The 11,706-nt window shown below is 55.0% G+C and overlaps 1 protein-coding gene across 1 annotated transcript; it reads right to left on the bottom strand.

Annotated features, from left to right (window-relative positions):
• Positions 1 to 112: 112 nt before the first annotated feature.
• On the bottom strand, positions 113 to 10,514 carry Gpat2 (glycerol-3-phosphate acyltransferase 2, mitochondrial). Its single transcript, XM_028892736.2, is given in 24 exon segments — positions 113 to 384; positions 536 to 591; positions 806 to 871; positions 972 to 1,092; positions 1,180 to 1,311; positions 1,613 to 1,644; positions 1,647 to 1,689; positions 1,847 to 1,995; positions 2,084 to 2,342; positions 2,414 to 2,484; positions 3,024 to 3,142; positions 3,391 to 3,473; positions 3,626 to 3,666; positions 3,669 to 3,747; positions 4,050 to 4,262; positions 4,350 to 4,449; positions 4,663 to 4,796; positions 5,291 to 5,390; positions 6,570 to 6,698; positions 6,906 to 7,010; positions 7,376 to 7,449; positions 8,086 to 8,199; positions 8,324 to 8,441; positions 10,454 to 10,514. Coding segments are annotated over 23 exon segments (2,400 nt in total). The 5' UTR covers positions 8,387 to 8,441; positions 10,454 to 10,514; the 3' UTR covers positions 113 to 267.
• Between the last annotated feature and the right edge of the window lie 1,192 nt (positions 10,515 to 11,706).

The raw sequence follows: 11,706 nt of genomic DNA, 5'->3' as shown, positions 1-11,706 counted from the left end.
GCTCAGCTTCTCCTGTCTTTTAGCCCCCCCCCACACACACACACACTCTTCCCCGAAGGCGCACCATTTTCACAGGGCTGAGTATGGAAGGAAGTAGATACTGGACACATACTTCAGGCTTAGGGAAGAACCTAACCTAGTGTCTTTATTTATCACACCAAATGATGAGTAAACATGGCTTCTCTAAGGCCAGGTTAGCTGGGTCCTGATCAGGAGGCACAGCTAAGTTCTAGGCTGACAAGTCCCACCAGGTTCCACTTTCTTGTTCTAACTGCAGATGAACTGTCGGATAAATTGTTCCAGCTTGTCCTGGTTGTCCCGGCTGGCAAATGTAGGGGACAGGTGCAGCTGGGGTCCTGCAGGGCTGGGCATCTGCTGCAGTACCTGAACCATAAGACGGACTGTAAGCACCCTTGCTGAGGGGACACTGCCCCAAAGGCAAGCCTGCCCCCCCCCAAAGAAACTTGTAGTGATGCCTCAGCGCCTGAGTGTAAAGTTCTAGCAGCCCTTGGGTTGGTGATAATGCCTCTCTTACCCCCAGGTCTTTGAATGTCCAGATAGCACTGATAGCAAGGTTTGGGTCTGCACACTCTGGGAAGAAGAGAAAGACAGTGAAAGCTCTGAGGCAAACCAAGGAGCCACTGGGCAGGGCTTTCCTCCTCTTAAAGGAGAACCAACCAGGGCTTGCATGTAACTGAATGCGAGCTCTCTTCCACGGAGTCATGCAGCCATTGCCCAGCAGGGGGCAGCAGTCACCAGCAAACCTATCCCCTCCAGGGAGCCTGGGATGGGGCTTGGAACTCACCAAAGATCCCTTCTTCTTGGGCACAGGCCTGTAAAAACTCGAACAACTGCTGCGAGTAGCCCACCTCTGCAGGAGAGATTAGAGCTAGACCCCAGCTCTGTGGGACTGAGCCTTACCCTGAAGGGGGTACTTCCTTACTGCCAAGGGGGGAAAGGCTAAGGCTTACCTGAATCTGGCAGCTGCCCCAAGTGGAGGAAGGCGGCGGCCTGTGCAAAGGCTTTGAGTATGGGACTGAGCAGGCGGCAGAGGAAGAGGAAGAAGTCAGGACAGCGAGACTGCTGGCTAAGCTGGAGACAGAGCAGAGTGAGGAAGGAGGCTCCCAGGTACCTCACCGCCTGCACTGCCTCCCTCCCAGGTAGCTCCTCCCAGCACACCCTGAAGCACCGGCCCCCTGGCTCCTCAAAGTCGTCGCTCTCACTGTCGGTGAAGTCCCCGCTTGGTTTCCACAGCAGCTTCGAGCTCAGGTGCTGTCTTCCCGTGTCACAGGCTGGCCGGGAGCCCGGGGTCTAGGAGTCGGGAGAGTCATTGGGCCTTGGTAAGGCTGGGCAGGAGTCAGCTCTACAGCCCTCACACCTGGTCCTGGCTCTGGCAGGTGAAAGTAGGTCTGGGAAGCCCAAAAGGATGCCCAGAGCTACCTGGGCCAAGTACCCAAGCTCACTAGGAAATGTGGAGGCAGGAGGTGTGAAGAGACCCTTAGAGCCACACATGCAAACTGGCGTGACACAGGTAAGCCCAGGGTAGAGGAGACAGGCTTCCATGTGCTGGGCCAGAGGAGCAGCCCGGACATTGGCACTTAGGGGAGCATACCTCCTCAGCAACCAGGAGCCCACACTGGATGAGCGGTCCAGCACCTCCTGACAGGAGCAGTAGGAAGACTGGCAGGGCTGCAGGAAGAGAAGCACCACCGCCCTTCAGAGAGCGTGCGTGCCCGGGGGGGGGGGGGGGGGCAGATTCCTGACCAGACAGTTGGGGGCCAGGACCACGGCCACAGGAGGTCATGAGGACAAGGCCCAGGGCCCTGCAGAGCTGGGGGAGTCTGACCTGGGGCAGCAGTAGGTCTTGGGGTAGCAGGTGCAGCAACAGTAGGATCTGGCGGTACAGTTCATTCTGACTCAGCAGCTCTATGCCCTGCAGCTCCCAGGGCCCCTCAGGTGGTACTCTGCCGGCCAGCAACCCCCGCACTGCACAGGCTGGCAGAGAAGGAGGCTTACTTAAGGAGGGAACCATTCCCTTCTCCCCTGCACATTCACCCCAACCCTGCAGAGCCCACTGACTCACCACCCACAGCTTCGCTCAGGAAGGTGGGCAGCAATTCCATACTCAGGCGTGCTAGATGGGTGAGGCCTGGGCCAGGCCGTGGCACCACCACCAAGTCCCCCTGGTGGACACGCAGCAGAACCACGTGTGCCCTCAGCAGGCTCAGTGTATGCTGGGCCAGGCACCGCAGCTGCCCAGAGAAGCCCACATCAAAGCCACGCAGCAGTGTCTCCTCCGTCAGCCACGAAAACTCCCCCAGGAGCTGTGACAGGACCACACCCTGCGGCAAAACAGGCCTGAGCAGAGGGCCAAACGCTGCCCTTCCCTGGGCCCCACCACACAGTGCCCTACCTTTTGGTGCTTCAACAGCAGGAGTGTCGCCATGATGGCTGTGCTCATCACTGCTGAGCTGGCCACACTGGCTGGGGAGGAGGGGAGGGGGAGATGCAGGGTGCTGTCAGGGCCTAGAGAGGCCTAATCTCTCCTACCATTTGACAGATCTTCCCAGCCGCACAGCCCCAACTCCACCCCAGCAGAGAGAGCAGGTTCCAGGAAGTAGTTATTACGTGTGCTGTGAACCAGACCCACTCGAAACAGTGTGCTAGAGTGACATCTGAGAAGGCATTAACAGACCTTAAGCAAGTGCCTCTGCAGGCACACGTTGCTACTCCACAGCCACATCCCACTTACAGCTAAGGACACCAGTTGAGGGGCATCTGAGGCGGGGCTGGGTTGGACCTGACATGATCTCCTGCACAGCTGCCTTTGGCTCAGACACTGAGTTCATCTGCTCCCCCTCTCCCTGGATACCCCACTCTTCCAATGTCCCAAGTGTGCCACAAAGGAGGTCGGGAGGTCAGGTGCTGAAAACCATGGGGTCCTGGTAATTGGCCCTATATATAATCCACATAAAGTACTGTTCAAACCACACCGCAAAGGTGCAGATCTGGGTTTCCCTCACCACTCAGGACATGCCGGCTCAGTCTTCTGACCAGGAGCTGGTCCTCCTCTTTGAGGGTCAAGAGGAGGCCAGTTGATGGGGTCCACTCCTGCTCCTTCTCAGTGTCTGGAACAACACTACTGGATAGAGACACATCAAAGAATGAAACCAGACCAAAACGTCAGTCTAAAGCTTCCCAAACCTACAGCTGTTTCTCCAAGTCCTGGGAGAACTCAGAACCCTCTCCCCTCCCAGGCCTATGTGCCATCCTGCACTTAGACTGTAGGGAAGTGAGTGTCTGGGGCTGATATTCTGGGATGGTTGGAGTGGCCACCAGTTGAAGAGCCGCCTGCCTCCCTTCTGAGACCCACACCTCTGTGCTCCTTACCATTCCCCTAGCACAATGGGCTGTAACAAGTGTTCCAGGGTCTGCCTGCTACCCCAGCAGCTTCTAGCATTGATGGCGTATTCCTGCCCAGGATAAAGACGTGTGGTCTGCTCTTGCCCCCCAGGAAACCTGCACACAGACCATCTAAGACAGGAAATACTATCCCTACAATGGCTTTGAAGGCCAAACAAACCACCACAAAGACTCTCCCAGCCTTTCCCAGCTGCTTTCATACCTGCAGGGAAAATGGCTGGGCAAGGTGCACCCGGACACAGCTCTACGGTTGCAGCCCCAGCAGTTACCCAGTTTCCGAAAGACGGCCAAGGCTCCTGTCCACAGCCCCAGGGGAGCCAAGTCCTGCAGGAGAGGAGAGGCCGCACGTGTATTCTTGGCCAGTCTCAGGGCTGCTACCCATTTTGCCCTCCAGACTGCTCACTGGTCTTCTCCAAGCTGTCTTTTCACCCATGACCTCCCTTGTAGGGTCTGGTGATGGCAAAGACCTTGGGTGATACTGCAGGGTGGTGACTGTAGGGACAGTTCCTTTACACACACTTCATATCCCAATTTGACTTCAGTCCTAAAGGAGCCTGATCATAGAACATATTGTACCACCCAAAAGTGGTGTCCACTTGGGGTCCCCAGGAACAAGAGGGTCTCACGTGGTTCATGTCACATGGTGCATCTGGAACCAGGTCATAGGCAATGGCAACTGGTACCAGTGTAGCATCTGGGATGATGCCCTCCTGGACCACTTGGACCACCAGTCCTAGCCAAGCCTGGCCCAGGGCTGAAAGCCTGGGCCCTGGGTACCCAGGGGGCTCTTCAAGGAAGATGAGCAGAGGCTGCCCACTGGCAAGCAGCTGCTCCACAGTCTAGAAGGGAAGAGGAAGGGTGGCTAGATCAGAGGCAGACCCCTGTACGCTTGGCCCACCCAATACATAACCACTGGGAGCACTCACTGCACGGACCACAGCCCTCGCGAGGATGCCGTCTGAGCTGTCCAAGGAGAGGTTGGCCTCTGGGGGCAGGAAAAGTCCCCCAAGTTTCCTCAGTAGAGCTCTGTGAGTACAGGACAGAGTATAGTGAGCAGGGGCTCTGGAGGAGAGACTGGGCCCAGAGGCCTGTCTAGACACTTGAAGCAGCCATGGCCCAGGGACCCATAGCCAACCATCCAAGTCTACAGGCTGGCCTGTCATATGGCTGAAAACAGACCAAGAAGGCAAAATAACTTCCATCCCCCTGCTCCAGCCTGGGATTTCCCTCCTGTCCTACCTGAGAGCAGGAGAGCAGGTGCGGGGGTCCAAAGCCACACGGACCACACCCAGGCCCTGGGAGAACAGCACAAAAGGCAGCAGGAACCCGTCCAAGAGTGACTTGTGTGTAGAAAGGAAAACAAGCGGCGAGCCCTGCTCCAGAGACAGCCAGAAGGAAGTACCCACCATGAAAACACAGCCAAACCCCAGCACCTCCAAGTCCCAGGGCAGCCCTGGGGGGGGGAGGGGTCCCCTGCACATTTCCTAAAGGTAGAGCAGCCTGCCTAAAACTTTTTGTTTGTTTTTTGTTTTTCAAGACAGGGTTTCTCTGTGTAACTGTCCTGGCTGTCCTGGAACTTGATTTGTAGACCAGGCTGGCCTCAAACTCATTGAGATCTGCCCATCTCCGCCTCCCAAGTGCTGGGACTAAAGGCGTGCGCCACCACAGCCCAGCCCTTCCCACAACTTTTAAGGTAATGCAAGGCCTAACAGTTGTGGAAACTGAGGGAAAGGCAGGAAACCCTGTAGGAGCAGAACTATGAAGCATGGCAGAAAGGCTAAGAGCTGTGGATTTCTCTAACAGCTGATGGGGCCTGGGTTTGCCTCTGCTCAGGCCATCCAAACCTATCCAGTATGGTCTGGCTTACCTCCTGGACAGCTTTATGGACCATCTTCATCTGCCCCTTGTGAAGCTGCACATTCAGGAAGAGGCGGTTCAGGAACCACAGCAGTGCCCAGCTGAACAACCTTAGAAGCAGTGCCAGCTTGAGGTGCAGCAGGGTCACCTTCCGCAAGGCTCAGCCCCACAGCACCCCACAAGGCTGCCCAGAACTACCCTAAGGCAAGCAGCATTACTGCCCACACTGATCAGGAGAGGTCACAACCTGCTTCACAGCTGACAGCGAATGCTAAGGGTGCCGCAGCCGTGAGGCCCTGACCCGTCCAAGCCCTCATGATGGGGCTGGCTCACATCAGACATGATTCTGCTTCTTCATCTAAAGGGAGATCAAAGGACTCAGACCCTTTCCAGACAGAACCTGGTCAGCTTCTATTTACCAACTACCAGGAAAAATGCAAAAGGGAGACAACACAAGCAGAGCAGGGCTCACTGCATTTGCTCAGATGCCCAGTAGGGGACCATCTTGCTACCAAAGTAGGTAGAAGAAAACGTGTAGACAAGCAAGTCCACACCCAATGGAAGCGTTAAATGGGGGCAATCCTAAGCAGCAGCGATATGTGGGCATGCTGGGGAAGACCATACACCTATAAACGCTGTACTCTAAGGCCACCTGACTACTTAGGCGCGTAAAGGAAGCAGGCAACCTGCTAGACTTGTGTTGGGACTCCCACACAAGGGCACCATGAAGGCCAAGGGCCTGAAAGCCTCAGCAGAGTTAAGAACTGTCACAATGGAGGACTGGTCAAGATCACCAGAAGCTGAGCCTGACACAATCCTAAGGCCCCTTCAGCACCTTAACTCATCCCCTAGCTTTAAACATAAACTGTATACTACAGCTCTGCAAATCTATGTCCTTCCTTCTGAGCTCCCAGACCTACAGACAACCAAGTCCTCAAGTCAGTTACTGGAACTCTCAATCCAAACATCTTTCCAGAGCCAATTCCCTTCTGACCAAGCCTGTCCCTCTCTGTATACATCCCCAGATACCAGGCCAGAAACAGAGATTTCCTGTGTTTTTCTCTTTTCCTCCCAACACCCAATCTGTTCACGAGTCCCAGTATTACCACCTCAACCTCCCGATCTCCTCTCAGTGCCTGCCAATCATCTCTCAATGGCACAAACAGCTCTGCAGATACGCTGTCTCTGCTCCTGATCACAGCTCATCAGGCTGCCACTTCACACTTGAAACTTGACTACTGGTTTTACTGCCCTCAGAGCAGCCTGAACTACTTAGATCTGGTCGTTACCTGAGCAGGAAGGGGCACAGTGTGGCCTGAATGTGGCCCAGGATGCGCTGCACCTCTTTCATCACTAGGTCAGGTGCCTGGCCTTCTCCAGACCCTCCTGGAACCCTCCCTGCGAGGAGGTTCTGCACCCTGTTGGGGTTAGGAGAACAGTGTTGGGCTAGATGCCAATGGTCTCTCCAGTCACTTCCCAGTGCATAGCCAGGAGTCCGATATGGGCCCAAGCATAGATAACATTCCAGAAGCCTTGCCTCAGCCAGCCTTGGCCATCCTGACCCAGAGCCTTTGTCACCCTTTAAAGTATCCTCCAAGTGCCAGACTCTGATCCTGCCTCCTCACCCAGTGTTTTCCATGATCTTCTGGGATGCATCAGAGCTGGTGGGTATGTGCTGCTCCAGGGACCACAGGAAATAGCAGAGCCTGCGAACCAGCCAGCCCCGAAACCTGGGGGAAGATAGTTCAGAAAGGCCTCCTCAGGGTCTACAGAGGTCTATTCATCAGGAAGGGCTTGCATCCATCTCATGCCCCAGGACCAAGCTCCACCAAAGAGAATAAAAAAAGGGAGGGACCACTTGCTTATCTGGACCCTAGTCCCACCCCTCTTCCCCACTGAGGGGGCACAGTGGTTTGACAGCCAGTGGGCAACCCGTACATGCTCGTGGGGGGAAGTTTGAGGAGAGTAAAGCTTGCCTCCGTTTGCTGTGGTTTTGCAGGAGAGGACGGGGTCCTTCTTTTTACCATTGCAGAAAGAAAATGATACCACAAAGGGCCCCTGTAACCCACCACCCTGCACCCCTAGCTCTGGCTACCTGGTGTTCTCTTCCTTCACGAGGATCACATTGCAGAAGCCCAGATCCATTATGCTTCTGTGGAAGAGGGACTCCTACCCAGGAGGGAAAGGACAGCATGTCCTGGGGGCCTTTGCAAGCCAAGTCTGTACCCTGCCCATCTAGCCTCCGCCTGATGGCCCTTTGAGTCTACCAGAAGGAAAGTATGGAGTACATCTCCCAGATGTCTGACCCCAGATCGCAATGTTGGCTCAGAAAGAAAAAAGCTTCATGCTTAAAATGAAACCACTGCCCCTGTTTGGAGTTGCCCTCTTAGAGATAAGCACATTAAAATCCTCTGAGTAGGGGTTTTCACTTGTCAAGAGCAGAGAATCTGTAACCTGAATCTCAATTAGAATGCTGAGCCCTCTCGGCAGCCGCACGTGATATGGACACGTAAGAGATGCTGAGTGCTGTGAAGTCTGAATGGACATCGTCCCCAAACTGAACAGAACTAGTGCAGACCCAGGTAGATTCCAGCCTCGCTCTCCTGAGGCTTCCTACCCAGTTCTCCCAAGCCACATCCCAACAACAGACCCCCATGCATCCATTCCTCTGAAGGGCAAAGGCATGGTGCAGGTGAAGGCTCAAACTTGGAAAGCCATGAAGGAGGCAGCTTCCCAGTATCCTCACTCCCAGAACTAAGCTAACCTAAGCTTTGCAAGGGAGAGCCCATCCCTACCATCGCTTACCCAGCTCTTAGGAGTACAGGTCTGGCAGCAGCGGCCCATAAAGGGGCGATACTTCCCCAGGAATGGGGTGATGGCCTCCAACTTCATCCCAAAGCCTGAGGACCAAAGGCTGGTCTGGAAAAGGGCCACAGGAGAGGTGAGGGAACACAGGGCCATTGACAGAGGGAGGGGCACATCAGGAGTGGCGGTCCCAAGAGGGCAAGTAGGAGGACAAAGGGTGTGAGAATTCCCACACTACCTCCTGATCACTGTGGTTACTCCTCTGCTGGGTTTGGGGATTGGATTTCAACATGGTATCCATGAAGTCTGTGAGATCTGTGAACTAAGCACTCTGCCTCTCTCCACATGAACCTGACCTAAAAAAGAGTAAAAGGTGGAACTACATGGAATCGAGCCATAATCCAAGGGCTTGTGAGGTGACCCACAGTCCACCCCAAGACAGACAATAGCCAGGCCAGCAGCAATGAGGACAACTGACAGGAAACTGGAGGCTCAGTCCCATCAAGTCCCTGTTCCTGACACCAGCAGCTTCACCAGGGGCTCCCTGAGGCTGGCTGACAAGAGGAGGAGTAACTATCTTCCATCCACACATCCAAATGTCTCCTAACACCAACTGGGGTTGTAATGGCAATTTAAGACTCTCGGTGCAGAAGGAAAAGCCTGGTTGGACTGGATTATACCAGCAAGAGGAGCCACAAGAAGCAGGACACTCTCTCTACATACCTCCAGGTCCTGTTCAGCTGCTCTCTTACAGAAGACCAGATTATTATCTGTCTATGGAAGAGGGACTCCTGCCCAAGAAGGTCCCCCTACCCTGATCTCCCACCATGTCCATGATGAGCAGACTGGCCTAATTATTTACATTCTTTTTCCCACTCAGTCACACTAGCTGCATGCCAGCCTGAGAGTGCCTTCTTAATTGAGTCTTGAGACCAGAAAGTCTGCTGGGGCTGTAAGTCATGATGCATCTAGATTACTTTTTTCTGTGAGTTCCAGAGCCCAAGGCTGCCAGAAAAGCAGCCTCATGAAGGCCTCCAGGGTTCCCATTTCACTTCCTCTGTATCATCTGAGAGTTGTCCTGAGGGCAAGAGCTGCCAAATATTCATGGGCATGGAGAAGATCTGGAGAGCCAGATGCCTATGACTTAGTAGTTCCCAGGAATTCCTCGGGTTCTCCTTCTCTCCCCTTGGTGCTTTTTAGCACCAGGAGGCCAAGCAGTAAACGGATCCTGATTCATGTACACACAGGCTCTGGAGACTTCACTTCAAATACATTCCCTACTTTGAAAAATGTTCTCACAGCCCCATTCAGACCCTAAGCATAGGGAGGCCCCCAAATCAAGGCTGCAAGGTAACGGGTCCTGCCTCGTTTGCAAGGAAGTTGTCTGGTACTCCTCCGCCCCAGACCACTCCTAACCTCAAATTCTGACCCCGATACTAGCCCTAAAGAACAGAGTAAAACACAAGGCAAGGAGCCGTCCTCACCAGCCAGTTAAGTCAAATACTCAGCTCGCACAATGCAGGTCAGTGTGGGGACATGTCTCACTTGCATTAGAGCAGTGTCTGGCTATGTTGCCCAGACTGGCTTTGAATTCTCCAATCCCCCTCCTCAGTGTCTCCAGCACCAGGATACAGATGTGTCTGGCACCCAGCTTCCCTAAGTGCGGGCCGCTGGCGGGTCTGCATAGATGAGCACCCTTCCCCGGGGCCAAACACAGCTCACATATATACCTTCCCACTGGCTATATGATGTGCTAAAATGTTAAGCGTTAAGGCCAACATTTAAAAGCAGAGAGCTCGTTATATAAGGAGCGGGGGTTTCCAGCTGCTGCTGTAAAAATAACCTCGAGAGGTGGCATCTCGGAGCAAATACCCCACAGGGCCTCAGCTGCGGGGAGGGAGCCCAGAGGCCACTGTACCCGCCCTGCACAGGTGACACTTGGTGCCTGGCTCCCGTGTAGCTTCTGCCCAAAGGCTAAAATGCAAACCCGCCCCCACAATGTAGGCGATCCTAAGCATCACAGAACTTCACTCCTGGGGCCAATTACCCCTACGGAGCCCGCAAGGAAGGCCCTGGCCAAACCCAAGATGGACAGCAAGGCCTGTCTCAGCCGCAGCACCGGAAGTCCATCCCTGCCGCTGTCCTCTGGGTCTCAGGCGCCGGAAGCCAGGCAGAGGGCGACAGGGCCTCTCCGGAGCCACCAGCCAGGCCGCGTGCCCGGGAGGGAGGCTCGGCCTGGGTGACAGGCCCAGCAACAGGACCGCCCGCCCGCGTTCCCCACGCCGGATAACAGTCCCCGCCTGACCCAAAGCCCCGCACAGCCCAGCGGGCTTGACCCGGCCCAGCACACGGGTCCCACGAAGCTCACCTCACACCCGCCGCCTACTCCCGCCAAAACAGGCGCGTGTCGGGGCCAGCGAAGCCGGAAGAGCCGGCCAGCGCAGGCGCCTCAGACGCTGCCTTGACTGCCAATCATGCTACTCTGGGCCGGAAGCCCCATCCCCTGGACGTCGGGCACGCGCAGCGTGGCCTCCCTGCCTGTACCACGTATCCCTGCTGCCCGTGCCAGTGTTTCAGGGGATCTGGGGAGAGGCCTTTCTGGCGGTGCTGGGGGTCCCTCTTGACCTCCCGGTCTGGAAGCGAAGGATGCAGAGGACCCAAGGGCCGGAGGGGGAGTCTTTAAAAAAAATGGGGAAGGGCGAGGTGGCACACACTCTTCTCCCAGTGCTCAGAGGCAGAAGCAGGTGGATCTCTTTGAGTTCAAGGCCAGCCTGGTCTACATAGCAAGTTCCAAATCAGCCCAAATTACATAGTGAGACATATATATATACATGCCAGAAGAGAGCATCGTGTCCCCTGGAGCCAGAGTTACAGCCCCAAGTGGCCACTCATGGGTGCTGGGCACCAAATGCCAGACCCATGATAAAAGGCAAGAACCAACTCCCCGAACTTGTCCCCTGACCTCCACATACACGCACAAAATAAACAGAGGTAGCGTTTTTAAAGGAGAAATCGAGCTGAGCACCAACACTTACGAGTCTCTGTTTCCTGGGTGTGGTGTGGCCAGCTGCCTCAGGCTCCCGGTGCCACGCCTTCCCAGTCCCCCCCAACTGTGAGCCCAAACAAACCTCCTTAAGTTGCTTTCTGTCAGGTGTGTGGATGCAGCAACAGGCAAAGATAGAAAGACCGCAGCCTGTGACCACTGTCTTCATCATGAGGCCAGCTGTGTAATTCCTGGCTTTGGGGTCAACTCTGAGCACTCAAGGCACAGAGACCATATGGGTTCCTTCATCATTTCATTGTCGCCAGCAACCCAGAAAGAGACCAGCAGCTGGAAGGTCTACACAGGACTGGAAAGGTGACTCAGCAGTTCCAGAGAACCGGAGTTCAATGCTCAGCACCTGCCTCAGGTCGCTCACAGCTGCCCATAACTCCAACCCCACGGGATCCAACACCCTCTTCTGGTCTTCTCAGGTGACTGTACTCACAGGCACTTACCCACACACATACACGTAATTTTAAAATAACTTTAAAAGGTGGTACAATATTGAAATAAATGGGGGGAAGGTGTTCCCTGCCCCAGCCCCCAGCTCACATGACGGCTCACTGGGTTCCAGTTGC

Source organism: Peromyscus leucopus, chromosome 4 (assembly GCF_004664715.2).
Source record: "Peromyscus leucopus breed LL Stock chromosome 4, UCI_PerLeu_2.1, whole genome shotgun sequence".
Classification (NCBI taxonomy): domain Eukaryota; kingdom Metazoa; phylum Chordata; class Mammalia; order Rodentia; family Cricetidae; genus Peromyscus; species Peromyscus leucopus.
Note: the sequence above shows the minus strand (reverse complement) of the source record. Positions and strands in the feature narration are given on the sequence as shown.